General features: G+C 34.5%; 1 protein-coding gene across 2 annotated transcripts in view; it reads right to left on the bottom strand.

Moving 5' to 3' along the window:
* CCDC67 (coiled-coil domain containing 67) overlaps nucleotides 1-22,206 on the bottom strand; it is a 101,110-nt gene that overhangs the window by 4,935 nt on the left and 73,969 nt on the right. For both annotated transcript variants that reach the window (XM_011995009.1, XM_011995008.1), the window contains exons 12-13: nucleotides 12,297-12,493; nucleotides 5,298-5,409 (exon numbers count right to left, since the gene is read on the bottom strand). In XM_011995009.1, coding sequence (XP_011850399.1) covers nucleotides 5,298-5,409; nucleotides 12,297-12,493 — 309 coding nt within the window. The remainder of the gene's footprint in view (nucleotides 1-5,297; nucleotides 5,410-12,296; nucleotides 12,494-22,206) is intronic.

Genomic DNA, 22,206 nt, shown 5'->3' with positions numbered 1-22,206 from the left:
CTAGCACAGATTCTGGGTCAGTGTGTTTTCAATAAAATTTTTTAGTTAGTTTATGAGTGAAGAAAATGGATTCAATTTTGAATAATAATGAGTTTGAGGTGACATGAGACTTAAAAAGACTCAAGCAAACAGTGAGATATGTCAGTCTAGGACTCAGAATACAGATCTGAATCAGAGAGACAGACTTGGAAGTTATAGATGACAGGCCATAAGATTGAAATTATCCAAGGTAGGCAAGTAAAAGGAAAAAAAGAAGTTAAAAGATGGAGCCCTGGGGAATCCTTCATCTCAGGCATCCACCCACATAGCATGTCCTTGACACTATCATCAATGAGAACTGCATTATTTACTAATTGAGATTTAAAGCAACCTATCCATCATCCTTCCAGCATGCTTAATCTAGTACTCCCACATCAGAAGTTCTCTGACCTCATTTAGACTCTTTCCTTTTCACTATCCATCATCTTCCTCATACTCTCTCTTCCCTTGTGACTCTGCTTATTCCCATCCATCTCATAACCATTCAGCAACTTGTCCCTCCCTGTATCTTGTCTCTATCCTAATAACCCAGTAAAACCCACCCCTAATTAAGTTGACCCATCTGCCTGGGTCATGCCTACACCTGAGCAGCTGAATGCTGGGGCCAACAGGTTGGGGGTAAATTACTGCATGGACTAGTTTCACTTTAAATTCATGACCATAAGTACCATGTGGTCAGTGAACACTACGAGGCGATTCTATTGCACTTCCCTGGTATGTTCACTTTCTTACTCATTACCTTGTGACCTGGCCTCCTCCCAGGGGTCACAGGGGAGCTCTCTCATTATTTCACATCCATTTGTATCTGTAGCTGAATTTTAGGCCATCCTCCTGTTTCAGAAACTCATCCTTCCTCCTATACTGTGGATCCTATTTCTTCTTACCTCTCAGTGACTTTGTTTCTGCAAATGAAAGAGGACCCTCCTTGAGCCCCATCCTCTTCATTATCAAACTTTCCTCCTTTCCTTCGGGATTCCTATTAGGTCACTCAATATTATGACCCAAGGCTTTGTATTGGAATGATTTCTTCTTTATACTTAAGTATTTTCATCCAGTTCAACAGACTTAAATACCAATCACATGCTGATTATTCCCATATTTATATTTCCAGCTGTGATCTCGCCCTTGATATCAGATTCACATATCACATATTGACTATTTAATGTCTATGTTTGGGTGTCTAGTAAACATTTTAAACTTACATATCCAACCTAGAAATCAAGATTTCTCCTCTAACCCTATTTCTTCCCTGGTCTTCCCATGTCAGAAAGTGGTGTTAGCGTCTACTCAATGCTCAGGTTGAAATCCTAGGAGTCGTCTTTGATCACTCTTTTCTCCCACTTCCCATATACAATTCATTGTCAAGTCTGGTCTACACACCAGAATATTTCCTGGATCTAATATGTTGCTCTACCTCACTGCTACCAAGCCAGCATTATCTCTTGCCTAGGCTACTGCAAGAGCCTTATGATAGTTGTCTCCTCTTCTACCCTTGCCCCTCTATAATTTATTCTTTATTTAGCAGTAAAAAGGATCTTTTAAAAAATTTAAACATGTCTGTTTATTATTAAATAGAGTAAAATAATTTTGAATGGAGTAAACAGACCAGTATTTTCCTAATTGAAACTTTACAATGGCTTCCCATTGTCTTAAAATAAAATCCAAACTCCTTTCCATGACTTAGTGTCCTCATATACTGGACTTCCCCTGACAACTTCTCTGTTCCCTTTTGTTCCAGTCTCCCTCTTCCCTTCTAAGCTCCAGAAGGCCCCCCAGTCTTTCTGGTTCTCATACCTGCCAAACTCATTCCTGCCTTATAGTTCCCTTACTTGAAACTCTCTTCTACCAGATCTTTGCAAGACTGGATTTGTTATTGTTTGGGTTTCACCTTAAATTTCCCTTTCTCAATGATAATTTTCCTGGCTACTCAACCTAAAATAATCCCCCATACTTTCATCACTCCCTATCACATTACCTGCTTTTCTTTTCATCACAGCATTTATTACTATTTGATATTTTCTTTTTCTTTTTTTTTGGACGGGGTGGATAGCATTTTGCTCTGTTGCCCAGGCTGGAGTGCAGTGATCCTATCTCGGCTCACTGCAACCTCTGCTTCCCAGGTTCAAGTGATTCTCTTGCCTCAGCTTCTGGAGTAGCTGGGACTAGAGGCATGCGCCACCATGCCCAGCTAATTTTTGTATTTTTAGTAGAGATGGTGCTTCACCATGTTGGCCAGGCTGGTCTTGAACTCCTGACCTCAGGTGATCTGACCGCCTCGGCCTCCCAAAGTGCTGGGATTATAGGCGTGAGCCACGGCGCCTGGTCTTGATATTTTCTTATTTGTTCATTTATTTCCGATCATTAATTTTTCTCCTCTTGTTTTTGAGATAAAATTCACATAAAATTAACCATTTTAAAATGAGCGGTTCAGTGGCACTTAGTACATTCACAATGTTTTGCAGCCACCATTTCTATCTAGTTCCAAAATAGTTTCATTATCCATAAAGAAAACTCTGTGCTCCTTAAGCCACTGCTCCTTGTTTCTCCCTCCCCACTGCCCCTGGTAACCACCAATCTGCATTGTTTCTACAGATTTCATTTACGTATTCTGGCTATTTAATATACATGGAATTATACAATACCTTCTGCATTTGGCTTCTTTCACTTAGCATGTTTTTGAGGCTCATCCACATTGTAGTAATTTTTGGCCTTTTTTGGCATAGCTGCTTTTAATGGCTGAATAATATTCCATTGTATGTATATACCACAATCTGATTATCCATTCATCCATTGATGAAGTTTCGTCTATTTTTTCACCATACTACTTATGTATCTATCTTATTCAAAGACATGTTTAGAACAGGAGCTGCCATATAGTTGGTATTCAATACATGTTTATTTTATTTTATGAATAAATAACACTAATATTTAAGGGACAGAAATAGGAGGGAGAACCCCAGAAACAGGCTGGGAAACAGTAGTCAGAGGGTGACATGAGAATCAGTGGAGTATAGTGTCATAGAAGCCAGAGAACATAAGAGTCTCCAGACAAAAAGATTAAGAAAGATGAATACTTCAAAATGTGCATTTAATTTGCAACTAGAAGATCAGCAGTGGTCTTGATAGGAATGGTAGTGATGTGGATGTCAAAATGCAGTAGTAGATGGAAACCACTACATCTAGAACAGTGGTTTCCCATAGGATTTTAAGGCCTCCATCACAGATTAAGTTCCCCAGGCCCAGTTCTTAGAAGAGTTGAGAATTTTCTTTCCTGGTTACTCTGGAGGTTAGGAATTCCTCAAAAGATTAATGTAGAATTTTAGAGATAGAAGGAAGCCCCGTGTTATTAAATCAAATCAACAGATACTTCTGCATGTCTTTTATGTGCCTACTAGTGCCGAGCCTATTTTAGGTGTTGGGTTACCACAAGAACAAAAATAGAAAACACCCCCTGCTTTCATGGAGCATACATTCTAACGGAGGGAGGCCAAGCAACAAAATGTCTCATAGTGAAGTGCTATGAGAAAAGGTAAGATGAGGGGCAGGGAGTGAAGAGGGAGGCACTATTGCAGACTGGTTGCTTAGGCGTATCTGATAAGGTGATATTTGAGCAGTCAGTAATTGTGATCCTAAAAATCCTGAAATCATCTGATATTAGCACAGTGGAGTATTTAGCAACTTTTTCCATTGCTTGACTGAAATATGTGCTTAAGTCCTTAATGATCAAAGTTTTATTGATGCAGAATTTGCAAAGTCCCCTTAGAATTTCTCATAACTTAAATGAGGAATTTTATTTAGTTTACATTATTGGCATGGATTTTAGTCTGTTCAAATAACATTGGCATTTTATGTTGAGATGAACACAAAAGAGCATTTCAGGGCTTTAGAGATCTCTAATACTTCAAAAGCTAATGGTTTTAAGCATTCTTCTACCAAAATAGCTTAACTTTTACTTCTAGTCTCTACTATTACAAATCAAAACCAACACATAAGCAACAAAGGGCTTATATCAAGAATAGAAAGGATACCCATAAATCAGTAACAATAAAGACAATCCACCAGAAAATTAAGTGAGGAAATTGAACAGATATTGTATAAAGGATATCAAAATGGCCAATAAATGTTGCTCAGTCTCATTATTCACCAGAGAAACATGAATTAAAACCATACAAAAGGATCTTACTACATACTGACCATAATGGCTAAATTTAAAAAGGCTTATATTACCATGTGTTAGACTGTAGAGAAGGACAACTCTTACACACTACTTGGGGTATTCATTGGCTCCTACAGGAAAACAGTTTGGCGGTACCTACTAAAGCTGACCGTATTCATACCCTCTGACCTAGGTATTCCATTTTAGGTATATATACCCAGTGGAAATGTATATATACATGCACCAAAAGACTCATAAAAGAATTTTTTGGCAGCATTATTTGTAATAGCCCCAAATTGGAAATGACTCAAATGTCTATCAGTAGTAGAATGAATAAACAAATGTTATTGTCATTGAATGTAGTGTTTATATCCCATAGATTACTATAGAGAAACAAAAATAAACCACAGCTGTATAAAACAATATGGGTGATGATGAATCTAAAAAACAAGGTTGAGAAAAAGAAGCCAGAAACAAAATAACATATACCATATGATATCATTTATATAAAATTTGCAAGTTGGCAAAACAAATCGATAATGCTAAAAGTCAGGATAGTGGTTATGCTGGGGGCAAGCAGAAGTAGACACTAGAAGGGAACATGAGTTGCGGTTCTGGAGTGCTGGGGATGTTCTGCTCATTACTTGGGTGGTAGTTACCTTCCTTTTGTGATAACTCATCAAGTTGTCCATTTATGATTTGTACATGTGTCTGCACGTATGGCAGAGTCAATAGAAAAGATGTTTTAAATCAGTCCAAAAGATCACCGTAGCTCTTTAAAATGTACAGATCCTTGAGGACTCATGAAATATCGAAGGGTGAGTCCCAAACACTTGCATTTTTTTTTAAAAAACCATCTCCAGTAATTCTGGCCTGCATTAGAGGTTAGTAACCATTGACTGAAACACTTTATGAAATATTATGGATATCTTTTCCTTCTATAGATAGGTATGGCCAAATGACTTACAGACCCATCTTGGAGTCCTATTCAAGGAGTGAGGTTAAAAACAAAGTACTATGTACATCAGTTTATTGACATCAGTGTAAGAGTAAAGCAATAACCCATTAAAGAAAAAAAAAAAGCCCACAACCAGCAACTCACCAGTGGGAATACATCATCATCACTAACCAAAGGACTTGTCATTTCTTTGGTTTGAAATGTCAAAGGTGGCAAGGGAGACGTACTTCTATTTGGCTCACAATCATGACTAAGTCTAAAAGAGAAGAAATGGTTGTTGTTGCTATCAAGGACACGTTTATTTATGTAGCTAAGGATTTTAATCTCTCAGATGTCTAAATGGGGGAAAACACAACAAAATGTTTGGGCTTGTTACCTGGCCATTTCTTTGAATATGACTTTCCTGATGAATACTTTCTATTTCATTTAAAGGACTTAGGTGATTAAAAATGAAGCGGAAAACTTAACAGTTGTTAAAAGTATTTTGTGATCCTTATTGCCTATATTGCTTCCCTTTCTGTGCTATACTTTTTTATGTCTTTGTCATTTATTTTAATAACGTAAAGCAGTTTGAGAAAAATCTCCAAACAGCTAATTACACTGCTGCCCTTGACAGTTCTAAGTAGATACTCTTTTTCTATTCTCTTTTACACTTAACCTCACTGGCTTTCTTAACAGAATTATACTATTTTTTTATGCTAAACAAGTATTTTATTTTATTTATTTATTTATTTTGAGACACAGTCTTGCTCTGTCACCCAGGTTAGAATGCAGCGGCACAATCTCAGCTCACTGCAACCTCCGCCTCCCAGGTTCAAGAGACTCTCCTGTCTCAGCCTCCCAAGTAGCTGGGACTACAGGTGCCCGCCACCACGCCAGGCTAATTTTCTGTATTTTTAATAGAGACGGGGCTCCACCGTGTTAGCCAGGATGGTCTCGATCTCCTGACCTTGTGATTCACCTACCTAGACCTCCCAAAGTGCTGGGATTACAGGCATGAGTCACTGCACCCAGCCAACAAATCTTTGAATAACTCTAATTTCTATAGATTTTGATAATTTAAAACATGCTTTCAATTTACATCATCTCCTAAGCTCCTCCGGTTACTAGCTGTGTGATCTTGAGCGGGTAACTTTATCTCTCTGTGACTTTAATTTTCTCACTTAAAAAAGGGTTATTATGAGAGTTGAATGATTAATATATGTAAAACACTTAGAAAACAATGCCTGGCACATAGTAAATGTTTAGTAAAGATTAGGTATTATTATTAAACTAATCTGATCTTCAAAATAACCCTAATATGGCGGATACTATCCACAGATGAGGAGACTAAGATTTAAAAGTTCAATTATTCGTCTAATTATTTACTTTTTAAATCAGAATAAATTGCTAGGAAGTGATGTCTTTAGATTTTGGACTCAAATCCAGATTTTCTTGACTTAAAAAACCCCAGTATTTCAATGAAAGTCATATAGCATGGAATTAGTTTGTGCTAAAAAATAGGTTAGAAAATGAGAGTGAAAACAATAACATTGAGATTTTGAATTTTGGTTTGATGACTAAGCAAATGAATAATAAAACATATAACCAATTTATCCTAAAGTTTTACAAAAAGGTCCTAATGGTATGGGCTGTTTGGGATTAAATATATTTCATGAAACTGGGGTTTAGATGTAATAAAATCATCAAAGAGGTCAGGCACGGTGGCTCACACCTGTAGTCCCAGCACTCTGAGAGGCTGAGGCAGGCAGATCCTGAGGTCAGGAGATCGAGACCATCCTGGCTAACATGGTGAAACCCCATCTCTACTAAAAATACAAAAAAATTAGCCTGGTGTGGTGGTGGGTGCCTGTATTCCCAGCTACTTGGGAGGCTGAGGCAGGAGAATGGTGTGAACCTGGGAGATGGAACTTGCAGTGAGCCGAGATTGCGCCACTGCACTCCAGCCTGGGCAACAGAGTGAGACTCTGTCTCAAAAAAAAAAAAAAAAAAAAAAATCAAAGACCATCAAAACGAAAATCCCTTCAATTTGAAATTATTTATTTTTACTAATGGTTCAAATTCTCCACAGGTATTGATTAGCCCTTTTCAAAGGCTTCATAGTTTAACAGAGTTTAAAAAAATTTTCACATTATTTTTCTCCAGTCTTATCCAAAGACTGTCTAATTTATATAGACTTGTTTCTTATTATACAAACATTTTCAAAGCTATGCATACAAATAGCAATAAAAGTTAAGTGAGGCATCTGTAAATTAGTACACAGAAACAAACACAACATGTTTTCCATTTTTGCTTATCTTGAGATATATCTTTTTTTTTACTCATTCTCCCAAACTATAATTACCATGGAAACAGAACAGCAAATTAAACTGAAATAACATGGTTTATGATGTGCACAATAAGATGAAACATCTCACAATTCAAGTAGAACTATAACATTTGCATAGTACATCTGCATATAATCTTTAGCTGAACCTTTTAATTTGAGTGAGGTTACTATCTATACTTCAAAGCACGGTGAAAACAATTAGTAGCGATTCAAGAAATAGATATCTCTCTGTTATCTCACAGAGATTTCAGCAAAGTATTATTTGTGCTAAATTATCTAAATAATTATCTTAATTATCCATTTTGCTTTGGATGTACAGATACAGTTTTATGGCGTTAATTACTAACATTTATACAGGGACATTCTTTTTAGTATAAGATCAATAAAATGTAGAGATTGAAAGGAAAGATGACATTATGAAGTAAAGTACTTTTGTTTTAAATCATTTTTATATCTGACAAGTTCTTCTTCAAGAATACAGCTATTCAAATACTTCATAAAACCACCTTGCATAAAGTGCTATACATATCAATTTAAAAGCTATCTTAAAAATGATTGCGGAAGGCTTTTAATATCCTTTCACAAGCTGATCTGTTCAATGATCTTTTCCACAGGCCTATTACAAGGCTGCTGCATGGTTTCACCAGGACAGCAGGCCCCAGTTGCTTTGCTGGGGAGCAGAACTCTGTCCACTTGAGACTTGAGTCAACGCTTCACAATTTTCAGCTTTGTTGGACATGTACATCCAGTCCTGTCCCTCCATTAATATTCTCCTTGGCCATAGGATAATGTTCTTAGCATGGAGTAAGATTCCTTCTTCACCTTTTTCCAGCCTCACCTTCCAACACTCCACTAAACTCCCTATTCCGTGAACTGCTCATTGTTTCCTGGCCTAGAATTGTCAACCTGCGTTTTGCTACTTATTGAGCAAAACCACGGTACAAACATTCTCAACTTTAGGCTTCTAGATGGCTATTCATTCCTTGACAAGAGATCTTGTGAGTGGTTATTACAAACCTGCTGACTGTGGTTTTTTAGTATTAGAAACTCTTAATTTATTAGCTAGACTTGAAGCTCTTTTAATGATTAATGCTTGACTGCTAAAATCTGTCTAGTACATGATACAACTTTTAAAACCATAAATTCATTTTTAAACATGTGTCTTATATAGAGATAAAACTCCATTTATTACAAAATTGATTTGTCATTAAAATTAGTTACATATTAATAGCTCTGGATACCACTACTCCAAATTAGCTTGTAAATTATCCTGAAACTTCAAAACTCTAACTTTTAAAAACAATATTTAAAACATCCACACCAAATTCAATCACTTCTCACTCATTTTTTTTAAGAAAGTGCTAAGTACCTGTCTTATTGGAAAGCAAATGCTTCAGAAGATCCTAAAACGCTTCACATTTTAAGTGAGTGAACATTAAAAATGTATCACTGTGAACAGGAGTGAAAAACAACAAAACCGAGTTGCTTCAGAATGAATAAAATATTATTTTAAGAATGTATTATACAAATCTTCCTCAGTTAAAAACAAGAATTGCCTTAAAATTAGACTATGGATCTTAACATTTTGTGGAACATTTTCTTCATATACTTTTATCTAAAAGCTTTTTCCTTCCTCAAATACTTCAACAAGACCTTACTGCATTAGCCATTGATATGTAAAGATAATTTGTATGTTTTTGATTAATTTATGCCTAACAAATATACATATATAGGTTTTTACTATTTCACTTCACTGAGCTGTGCTGTGAGGGAAAGCAAGATGATTTCATTTTTCAGTTGGTAACATTAACAGAGAGATATCTGCTTTGCAGTTCTTCACTGGTGAATTCACAATGTCCTTGTATCTTAACAACTCTTCCCCATAGTAGGTTTTACATGGTAATAATTTATTCAGAACATTTGAAATGCTGTTTCTTTTAAAAAACAGGTCACTGGAGAACACTGAAATCAGACAAGGCATTAAAACAAATTTAATGAAACTTTCAACAAATGAAACTGGCAGGACACAAGGCTTTGCAGCAGGAATAGCAGCCTAAACTGCTTATTAAGATAATCTCCTGCTGAGCATTTTACCTCTTATGTTGCTTTTTGTGTCCCCTACTGTCTTGTTTTTGCTAGACACTTTTAACACATTCTGTACTGCCTGACAAAGAGAAAAAAGGGGGCAACCCAAACAATAAAAATACCTTCTAAAAGTAATAAAAGGCAGAGTAACTGTTTTTTTGTTTAAATAACAACACCTGGTATCTCCATCTAAAGCTTTCAGTTATTTCCAACTAGCATGAATAGGAAATAGTGTTCTGTACCCAATGGGTGCTCAATACAGATCAGTGACTAACATACACAGGTGACCCTTTATAGTGTCTTCATGGGCTTGCTTTTCTCTTGCAATGAGGCAACTATATACAGTACATGGGAGTCATAATTTGACCAATGGAGAATGAATCCATAAGTACTCTGTAAAGTTTATTTATTCCATATTAGAACATATATTCTTACACCAAAATCAAGATTACACTCCTTTGGACAGATCTTCACATGGACACATTCACCAGAGAACTGGTCCATGGTCATGCCCAGTGACCTCTTTCATCCTTCCTACACTGCTTTTATCCTGCTGCTGCTGCCACTACCAACACCCCACCACAGCACCCCACCATGATGCTTTCCAGGGGTGGCAGTCAGTCCTCCTTCATTTGCTTCTTTACCTGAAAAGGGGTTATTCATTTGGTGCTTTTGAATGGTTACTGTTTCCTGTATAGGGCTACAATATATCCTTCTAATATATACATGGCTGAGGTGCTGAAAGTAGGGGGGAACTGTACTATACCCACAAGAATGTTGAACATCTGTTTTATGTTGAACATATATTTTTTTAATATATCTCATGGACTTATGGATTTATCTACCTGCAGAGCTGAGTATGTTTACTTAAACAGATGAGTCTGGCACCACCTCTCCCCAACAGAAGTATCTTTGAGGCTATGTCAGATTCAGCCATTTGTCTACTTGCCAAAATATACTTTTTAGGTACCATAAGCTGTGGGAGAAATATTAATATTATTATAAATACTAACAATTTTGTTAGTAATAATGGTTAACATTTATGGAACTATAAGTTGTATGCAGTTTTTCTCCTATAATCTTCACGAAAATCCTACAATTATTAATCTTGTCAGATAGAAAATCGAGGGTGATAAAGGTTAAGAAAATTTTCCAGAGCTGTAAATATTAATTCTGTTGTATAACAACAAAATATAAGGTTTTTCACGCTAAATATTATGAGCTTATGAGCAAATGTTGCAATGAAGTTGGGTCTGGACCTACTAATCCACCATTTCTTGGCACTATGAAATTAAATAATAAATTGATATCAAATATGTCTGGGGAGTGCTGCATACCATATCCCTTGTTGGACACTCACAGTGTAAGTTAACATATTAATGGCTCTGAGAAATATTGTATAAAAGAAACTTGCTTATTTCATTCAGCATCTTCCAAGTTTGGGAAAACAGTAAAAGGCTTTCAGAGACAGTTATGACTCCATAAATCTTTTATTAAAATAGAATAAATTGGCCTATTTTTATGGTTGATATATTTGAATTTTTAATAAGACCTTTTACAGAGTATGGGAATAATGTGGACAGCAGATAATGATTTTCCATACACTTCTCTTCATTTGGAGAAAACCTATACATTCATAGATTCCTCCCCTACAAAATCGCCAATAATTTGTTGCCACTGCTAGAATGTCAATAGAAAGTGTATCTGTTGGCCAGGTGCGGTGGCTCACGCCTGTAATCCCAGCACTTTGGGAGGCTGAGGTGGGTGGATCACTTGAGGTCAGGAGTTCAAGACCAGCCTGGCCAACATGGTGAAACCTTTGTCTCTACTAAAAATACGAAAATTATCTGGGTGTGGTGGCAGGGGCCTGTAGTCCCAGTTACTTGGGAGGCTGAGGCATAAGAATTACTTGAACCCGGGAGGCAGAGGTTGTAGCGAGCCAAGATCACACCACTGCCCTCCAGCCTGGGTGACAGAGCGAGACTCCGTCTCAAAACAAACAAACCCCAAAAGCCAAAAACAACAAAAAAAGAAAGTGTATCTATTATTGAAGGTAGGTGAGAAGGGACATGTTCCTATATTTTCTATTTTTTTTGAACAATATACCTAACATATTAAAATCTAGTTTTCTCTGTTCCCATGACATCAAAAGTAAAATTACTTATCTGTATGTTTTGTATACCACCTCAGCTTCCAAAAATGATCTGAGATGACTAACAAACTAAAGTCCACTGTAATACTTCACGCATTTCAAATCGACACAATTTCTTATAAAGCAGTGTATCTAGTCTACTGCATTATCATTATAAAATAATTTTAAACCACAGAAGAGAAAGTATATAAAGTTATAATTTGAATTTTTTTTTTTTTTTTTTTGAGACGGAGTCTCGCTCTGTCGCCCAGGCTGGAGTGCAGTGGCCGGATCTCAGCTCACTGCAAGCTCCGCCTCCCGGGTTCACGCCATTCTCCGGCCTCAGCCTCCTGAGTAGCTGGGACTACAAGCGCCTGCCACCTCGCCCGGCTAGTTTTTTGTATTTCTTAATAGAGACGGGGTTTCACCGTGTTAGCCAGGATGGTCTCGATCTCCTGACCTCGTGATCCGCCCGTCTCGGCCTCCCAAAGTGCTGGGATTACAGGCTTGAGCCACCGCGCCCGGCCTGAATTCTTTAAAAATAAATTTTAATTACATGTTTTTAAACTTATGCCCTTATATAATGGAGCCAGCATACCTCTCTTCATTTTTTTCCACTTTTATTTGGCTTTGATAGGCATATCTTCCTGTTCCTTCATAGGTGTTTTGATTAGTCCGTGTTGATTTTCCATTGACATGAAGTTTCGCAAGATCATTTCGGAGCCTTTCATTCTCATATTCCAGTTTATTAATAGATGTATGCCTTGAATGTTCCCTGTTAGTGAAGTCCATACTCTAGAGAATAAAATAAACTATCATTGAATAAACTGTCCCTTATAAGTAATGCATATTTTTTGTGTGTTTGGAGACTTGTGCTGGAAAGGCCCTTTCATCTGAGCTGAGTGATGTGACTCTACTCTTGCTCACTTTCTAAATGCTCCTTTCCACCTCCTCATCTCCTCACAACAAGCAGATACCCAGGGGTAGCTGCCGCGGAACACATTTGCAATGGTGTATGTATTGCATCATCCCCACTGTTGGATGGGCAATACAATATTGCCCATGCTCCAAAACAGAAAAGGTTTACTCTATGCATTATTACTCTCTGTATCTATTTAGGTTGGTGCAAAAGTAATTGTGGTTTTTGCCATTACGTTCAATGGCAAAACTGCAATTACTTTTGCACCAACCTAATAGAACAAATTAGCTAGATTTCAAGTTCTTTTGTGTTCATAGACTCTACCTTCTAGTGTTGATTAATAATGGAACTAGAAATAACATGTATTAAATTTTAAAATTTTTTCTGATTAAAATAAGGCATGCATTAATATACGGGCACATAAAATCATGTCATTATAGAAAATACAAGGTATTAAGAAGAAAATAAATATTCCATACTACCAACATTCAGTGATAACTGCTATTAACATTTATATTTATATCTTTCTAGTCTTTTTTCTACCAATGGAAAATACAATGTCAACATAAACTATCAATATAATTATAACGTATGGCTACTTAGAAAAATATAATCAATATACAGTCATGTGTTGTTTAATGATGGGGATACATTCTGACAAATGTGCCATTAGCTGATTTCATCATGTGATCATACAGTGTGCCTACACAAACCTAGACGGTATAGCCCACTACACACCTGGGCTGTAAGGTAAAGCCTATTGTTTCTAGGTTACAAACCTGTAAAAGTATTTGTGTATCTGAACATACCTAAACGTAGAAATATTATAATCTTTTGGGACCACTGTCCTAATATGCAGTCCATTGTTGACTAAAACATTGCTATGGAGTATAAGACTGTATAAATATCAATATGAAATATAATATAGTCAGTATAAAATATATGCATACTTATAACATTGTAACTATAGTTACAAAACTGTAATGTATAAAATGCAGTAAAGTTTTAGAAACCGTATTTTCCCTTTAACATTGTATATTCTTAAAAAATAAGATTTTTAATGACTGCATCGGTAGAGGTACAAATAAATTCATTTAGCCATTCTTCTATTGTTGAATTTAGTTTTTGTTTTTTTTTTTTCCAAAATAATTAACACTGTGTTGATTTCCTTATACACAAATCTTGGTCTATATTTCTCTAGCTGGAGTCCAAGGAGTGGGACCACTGGGTTAAATTGTGTGAATGTTGTTGAAGACCTTGATTAAAAAGTGTCTATCCCCCTCCCCTATAAATCTCATAAATTTCCATCTCATAAATTCCCACCACTAATGTATTAAGGAGCCTGTCTTACTACCCTCCCAACCATTCAATATTACCATTTGGTTAAATCTGCCAACTTGATAGATAAAAATAGTAACTTTTATTTAGCTATTAGTGAAGTAGAATATATACGCTTCCTGGCAAATTTTACTCTATCTTTTGTCAATTGTCTATTTGTGTCCTTAGCTTATTTTTTCATTAGGGTGTCTGTGTTATTTGTGTCCTTAGCTTATTTTTTCATTAGGGTGTCTGTGTTTTTCTTACTAATTTGAAGGAATTTTTTTTTTTAAATTAGGTGTACTAATCCTAAGTTACTGTTTCTTAAGTTAGTTGAAAATATGTTTTCCATGTGATTTTAAGTTTTAATTTTAGTGCGTGATATATTTTATACAGAAAGCTTTTTTAATTTTTATTTAATGAAATCTGTCAGTCTTTTTCCCTTGTGACTTCTTCTTTGCTTTTATAGTTTTTCTTTTCATTCTGAAAGCTATAAATATTCACTTGTATTTTCTTCTATTTGTTTTATAATTTCATTATTTTACATTTAATTAGTTATTTGGGATTAATTTTGTACAAAATGAGAAAAGACTAAAAATTAATAATTATTGTAATTATTCTAATCACACATTGATTAAAACATCTATTCTCCACTGTTGGATGATTCAGCAAGTTATATACTAAATATAGATAGGGGTCTGATTCTGGATCATTCTATCTTATTGCTTTTACAGTCGAGATTGTGCCAGTTCTACACAATTCTGAGCAATGTATCTTCCTTACAAAGTTTCACTATCTGGTAGGAGACACCCAATTTTAGTGTGTTCTCAGAATAGAATATGAAGTATCTCTAAATTACAAAATGAGAGGTTTAGAGTAAGAATAAAGATTGCTGACGCCATTTCAATTAAACATAAGAAGTTTCCTAGGGAGTATCTAAACTTTTCACAAAATTTTTAAAAATAGGATATATTCTCACAATAAAAACTCATGAAAAATGCTCTAAATGATTTTACACAGTTCTTTCTAGTCCTCAGATTCAAATATGCATGAGTTGTGCACCTGCTGTTTAAACAATAGTTCTATGTTTTCAAAAGGGTAACATTTTAGCATACAAAAATAACTTGAGTAAAACATCTTTTTTGAAGCTCCAAATACCTATGGTTCAAAGTCTATAAGACGATAAATAATTACAGCTTAGAACTAAGTTCCTAAGCTTAAAGCTCTGAGTGCCTTTCATAAAGGCATCCCATAAAATCATCCTTAGTTTTCTAAAATTTTTGACTAATTGCACATTGAAAATTATTTACATCCTATCATATTAGTATCAAGAGTAATAAATAAGTGCAGAAATACATACATATTACGTATTAAAAATGTTTACGTATTTCTTTTTTTGCTTCAAAGGCCAAATCTGCTCACTACATTTTCCACTTACTACCTATTATAGAAGTTTAGTAAATATGTAGCAAAGTCTCATTTTTGAATGGAAGAAAATGCTTCAGGAGGGCAACCTTTTCCACAAATCAATACAGGAAAAGTTATATGCTTCTAAAGCTACTGACTCAGGTGCTCTTTGAAAAAGGAAGGCCATTGAAGGTATTTCTCTGCTTATTAAGCTCTGCCTTTAGGATTTCTCGACATTTATTCTTTTTGAGAGATGCAAATGCAGAGAAAAGAGCAATCTGTAGTCTCTTGCTTTAGAAGAGGAAAGAATGCTTATTCTAAAATTAGAGTAGATCTGTGATAAAAACAAAGGAGGCGGGGTCTTACAAATTTTTTCTCTCCATAAGGAAAAAAAATCATATGGGCAGACCTGATTGAAAAGCGTTGAGAATAAGACTCATAATTTGACTCTTAATAAGATATCTACCAAAGTATAGAATTCTTAATGGTCCGCTGATCAGTTAAAATTTTGTTTAAGCATTTCCTATAAAATTAGATTTAATCTGTGATTATTTTTGATCCAATGTTGGTTTAAAGTAATTAAGAATAATAATAACGATTTTTAAAACCCTGCGATTTCCTAAATGTACCACAATTAAATAAGTGTTGTGAGCATGAACTAAAAGAATTACACAGGTAATGTATTTGCATGTTTTACATTTAAGAGTACATTTTCCCTCACAAAACCCTTTTTCGGAGCCATTTAATTTAATTTAATGTTTTTCTTAAATGCATTTCTAATGATTTCAGGAATATATCCACCCCCACCTCTTGTGTTTCTGATGGATTCTTTTTATCCATCTGTTACTCAACTTTTGTTTCTTTCAAAATTTTAGAGTTTGATAATTTTAATCAATTTCTTTATTATTGAAATGGCAAAACCTCCTGGCGCTCATTTACTTCAACAGATTAGGATGAGGCTGGCTGAATTACTGAAGTGTCTAAATAATACTTTGCATGTATGGTTTTTTTTTTTTACTTTTGTATATTTAACAGTAACAATTAGGCTAACAAAGCATTTTGACAGAAAGACTGGCTTTAATGATGTTTTGTAGTTAGCATGTTAATTTCAGTACGTGAATGGATGTTTTAATCATTGTAAGGGTACTAATTTTTTACGTTACTATTTTATTTAGAAAACTTTACAGATAGTGAAAAGCAAATTCGTCTTTTTTTTTTTTTTTGAGATGGAGTCTAGCTCTGTCTCCCAGGCTGGAGTGCAGTGGCCGGATCTCCATTCACTGCAAGCTCTGCCTCCCGGGTTCACGCCGTTCTCCTGCCTCAGCCTCCCGAGTAGCTGGGACTACTGGCGCCCGCCACCACGCCCGACTAATTTTTTGTATTTTTTAGCAGAGACGGGGTTTCACCGTGTTAGCCAGGATGGTCTTGATCTCCTGACCTTGTGATCCGCCCGCCTCGGCCTCTCAAAGTGCTGGGATTACAGGCTTGAGCCACCACTTCCGGCCGCAAATTAGTCTTCTTAAAAATTACCACAGATTCTGAGTTCTAATTAAATATGATTTTATTATAACTTTCTTAAATAAAAGGAAACTTAATAATACAATTATAGGACTAAGTAAATAAGGCATTAAAAAACCTACCACAATAAGCTTGATTATTTGTTAGCTACCCAAGAGTAGAATAAGAGAAAACCCTTCTCTTTTCTCCACTATTCTACATTCCTCACTGAGACCCAGGAAACCTTAGATACCAGGTAGTTAGTCCCATCAGTACATTCCCCAAATGGGAGCTGCATTCCTAGAACTGGGCGACTGCCTGTGGTAAACTTTCATTCCCTAAGTGGAAATGAGCAGGGAGCTTCATAGATTGTCAAGCAGAAAGATTCTCAAAGCTATATTTGGTTAGAAATAACCAACCTGAAGATCAGTAATTTCCTTGTAGAAAGGAAAAAGTTATTATTTTAATATTTCCCAAATAGCACATATTTTAGAAGACAAAAATAATGATGTAAATATCCTGAGGCAAAATTTCAGCACCAATTATTTAATTCTATATTTATGCATTCCAATTATTTCAGAAAGAATTAACTGATTATGGATTTTTTCCTAATTATGAAATTTTAATATATAATAGATATGATAAAGTTTTCTTCATTTCAAGAAATTTTCTTCATTAAGAAAGTATAACCAAATAAAACAGCAGGAAGAGAAATTAATTTATAAAACTAAAAACAATAAAATTAAGAAAAATGTATGAAAATAATAAATCCAAAAGTCAGTATTTTTAAATACTAAAAAAAAAATCACTTGAGAGTCAGAGTTAAAACAAAAAATAGACAGCATGCTAAACTATACAAGCTTAGGAATAAGAAGGGAATTATAAACAGAATATAGAAGAGATAAAAAATTGTAGGACATTACTACCTTTTGTAATAATAAAACAAGTTGAAATTGATTTCCTAGAAAAATACAAATTACCAAAATAACCTAAGAAGTATTACTGAGAAGTAGTAGTGAAACTTGGATATACCAAGTACTCGAAAAGAGAGTGGAAAAATAATTGAAGATTTACCAGGTCCAGTTTCACAGCTAAATTCTTTCTAACCTTTAAAGAACTGGTACTTCCAATATTACTTAAACTATTCTAAACAACTCATAAAGTTCTCAGCTTATATTATAAATACAATATAACCTTAAAACAAGTAGAAAAAGAACCATATACAAATCTCATACACACAGATTTTAAATTCTTCTTTTATTGATCCACAATAGATGTATTTTCAGAGTACATAGGATAAATTAGTACATTTAAATAATTTGTAGAGATCAAATCAGTGTACTTGAGGTATCATCACCTTAAATATTTGTCTTTCTTTATGCTAGAAACAAAATTATTCTCTTTTGGCTATTTCAAAATGTATAATAGGTCATACATATATGTACACATATATATTACCTAGTGCTGAACAATAGGTAACATTTCCAAACAGTATACTTGTACCCATTAACCAACTTGTCTTCATTCTCCCTTCCTCCTATCCTTCCTAGCTTCTGGTAACCACCAATTTACTTGCTGTCTTCATGAGATCCACGTTTTCAGCTGCCACATATGAGTAAGAACATGGAATATTTGTCTTTCTGTGCTTGGCTTATTTCACTTAACATAATGACCTCCAGCAGTTTCATCGACGTTGCTACAAATGACAGGATTTCATTCTTTTTTTTTCTGGCTGAATAATATTCCACTGTGTATATATACCACATTTCTTTATCCATTTGTCCACTGATAAGCACTTAGGTTGATTCTACATTTTGGCTATTGAAAATAATGCTGTAATAAACATAGGAGTGCAGGTATCTCTTTGATATATTGATTCCTTTCTTTTGGATATATACCCAGTAGTGGAATTACTGGACCATATCATAGTTCTAGTTTTAGTTTTTTGAGATAACTTTATACTGTTATCCATAGGTGCTATACTAATTTACATTCCCACTAACAGTGTATGAGGGTTGCCCTTCGTCGAGATCCTTGCTAGCATCCACTATTATCTGTCTTTTTAAATAAAAGTCATTTTAACTGGGATATGATGATATCTGATTGTGGTTTTGATTTGCATTTCTCTGATAATTAGTGATACTGAACTTTTTTTTCATATATCTGTTGGTCATTTGTATGTATTCTTTTGAGAAATGTCTATTCAGATCTTTTGAACATTATTAAATCAAATTATTATTATTATTTTTTAACGATTGAGTTGTTTGAGCTCCTCATATTTTTTGGCTATTAATTCCTTGTCATATGGATAGTTTGCAAATATTTTCTTGCATTCTGTGGGTCATCTTTTCACTTTGTTGATTCTTTTCTTTGCTGTGCAGAAGCTTTTCAGCTTGATATTATCTCACTTACCTATTTTTCCTTTGATTGCCTGTATTTTTAGATCTTACACAAAAAAATCTTTGCTCAAACTAAAGTCATGGAGTATTTCCCTAATGTTTTCTTTTATTAGTTTCATAGTTTCAGGTCTTAGATTTAAGTCTTTAATCAATTTTTATTTGATTTTTGTTTGCTGAGAGATAGGAGTCTAGTTTTATTCTTCTACATGTAATTACCAGTTTTTCTAGCACTATTTATTAAAGAGGCTACCCTTTCCCTATTGTATATTCTTGAAAATACATTATTTCAATATATCGAATTTTAGTCATTCTAGTGGGTGTGAAGTGGTATCTCACTGTCGTTATCGAAGATTCGTTGGCTCTAAATGCATGGGTTTATATCTGGGTCCTCTATTCTGTTCCATTTGTCTATGTGTCTGTTTTTATGCCAGTACCATGTTGATTTGGTTACTATAGCTTTGTAGTATATTTTGAAGTCAGGTAGTATACTGTCTTCATCTTTGTTCTTTTTACTTAGGGTTTCTTTGGCTATTCAGGGTCTTCTGTTTTTGCATACAAATTTTAGGATAGTTTTTTTTCTGTTTCTTTGAAGAATGTCATTGGCATTTTGAAGGGATCACACTGAATCTGTACATTGCTGTGGGTAGTATTATCATTTTAATAATATTAAATCTTCCAATACACGAGAATGGAATATCTTTCCATTTTTTTGTCCTCTTCAATTTCTTTCATCAGAAATATATAGTTTTCCTTGTATATATCTTTCACTTCTTTTGATTCTTAGGTATTTCATATTCTTTGTAATTATTGTGAGATTGCTTTCTTGATTTCTTTTTCAGATTATTCACTATTGACGTATAAAAATGTTACTTATTTTGGTATGTTTTTATATCCTGAAACTTTACTGAATTTGTTTATCAATTCTAACAGTTTTTTTGGTGGAGTCTTTAGGGTTTTCTAAGCATAAGATCATATCATCTGTGAACAGAGTTCATTTGACTTCTTCCTTTCCAATTTGGATGCCCTTTTGTGTCTTTCTCTTGCCTAATTGCTCTGGTCAGGACTTGAGTATTATGCTGAATAAAAGTGGTGAAAGTGGGCATCCTTATCTTGTTCCAGATCTTAGAGGAAAGGCTTTCAATTCTTCCACATTTAGTGTGATGTTAGCTGTACATTTGTCATATATAGCCTTTATTTGCATATTTGTTTTTGGTATTCTGTGGGGGGAATTAAGCCAGTTTGCTTTTATGCCACTGTTTTGAAACTGGAGGTCTGCAGATCTTCATTTCTAAATAAAATATTATCACATAGAATCCGATAGTATATCAAAATTGCTAAGATATGGCTATTATAAGTTTAGTTGTGCTACTCCCAAAAAGACATGTTGAAATCCTAACCCTCGGTACCTCAGAATGTGACCTTATTTGAAAACAGGGTCTTTACAGAGAAAAAATGAGGTCACTAGGGTGGGCCCCAATCCAATAGGACTAGCATCCTATAAAATGGGAAAATTTGGGCACAGAAACAGACACAAAAGGAGAGAGGATGATGGGAAGAAGCACAGGAAGAAGATGCCCATGTGAAGACAGAGGTACAGGAAGAATACCATATGAAGACAGAGGATTGGGCTCATGTATCTACAAGTCAAGGAATGCCAACGATTGTTGGCAAACTACCAGAATTCAGGAAGAGGTAATGAAGCATTCTCTTCTACAGGTTTCAGAGGGAGCAAAGTCCTGCTGACACCTTGAATTTGGACTTCAAGCCTCTAGAACTGTGAGACAATAAATTTCTGTTGTTTCAAGCCAGCCAGCTTTTGGTACTTTGTTACAATAGCCCTATCAAACTAAGACAATGACTAAAAAGGTTTATTCCAAAAATTCAAAGGTGGATCAATATTGGGGAATCTGTTAACCATAGTCTATTACACATCAATAAATTAAAAAACAAAACCCATATAATGTCATATTTCCTAAAAAGGCATTTGATAAAACCAGCAGCAATTCTTAATAACAACTCTAAGTAAAATAGAAAAAGATATAACTAAGACCATAAATTAAGAACAAATATATGAAACAGCAAAACTCTAAAACCACATCACTTAAAATAAAAAACTAGAAAAATTTCCATCAAGCACTATAATTATTTAACATTTTCTTGGAGGTTTTAGCAAATGGTATATGATCAACAAGAAAAAACCTACTATTGGCAGTGGAAAAGAGATACGACTATTTTTGTTGATATGATTTTGTATCTCAGAAAACCCTAAGAAACCTCTAGTAAAAAGTCTACTTAAATTAATAAGATAATTCGTATTTTTCTATATTAACAATAAGTTACAAGATACTGATAAAGGAAAATATTTTATTCATAACAGTGCTAAAAATTGCAAAACACTTGGGAATAAATTTTGTTATTTATTTTATTTTTTTATTTTAACACCAAACTCATCTTTAAAAAACACCTAGAAATACATTTTAAAAGAAAAGGACATAACCTATACAAAGAAAATGGTAAGATCTTATTGAAAAACATAAAATATGAAGAAATGGAAAGCCATTCTCGGATGGAAAAATTTACTATAATGAAAATGCCAAATCAAAGTTAACCTATAAACTTAATTCAATTCCAAATAGGATCCAACAGGAAATTACCAGGATAAACTAAATAAATTGAGCTTAATGGTTACATAAAAATTTAAATTTGGTTTCCATTTTATATCCCATGCAAAATAAATGGATTAAAGACTTGGATGACAGATATAATAATCTTTGAAAAAAAACTGACGCTATATATATCTAGAAGGGAGAACTGTTAGTCAAAGAAGGAAACTAAGAAGCTATAAACAAAGAGATCAAGTAGAAGTTTAAAGCATTTTGCATGGCCAAAAAAAGTCATAAAGTTACAAACAACAGATTTGGAAAAGCATTGTTAAAAATTGACATGAGGGTGGGCGCAGTGGCTCGCAC

The sequence above is a fragment of the Mandrillus leucophaeus genome, unplaced genomic scaffold (genome assembly GCF_000951045.1).
Source record: "Mandrillus leucophaeus isolate KB7577 unplaced genomic scaffold, Mleu.le_1.0 Scaffold465, whole genome shotgun sequence".
In the NCBI taxonomy this organism is placed as follows: Eukaryota; Metazoa; Chordata; class Mammalia; order Primates; family Cercopithecidae; genus Mandrillus; species Mandrillus leucophaeus.
Note: the sequence above shows the minus strand (reverse complement) of the source record. Positions and strands in the feature narration are given on the sequence as shown.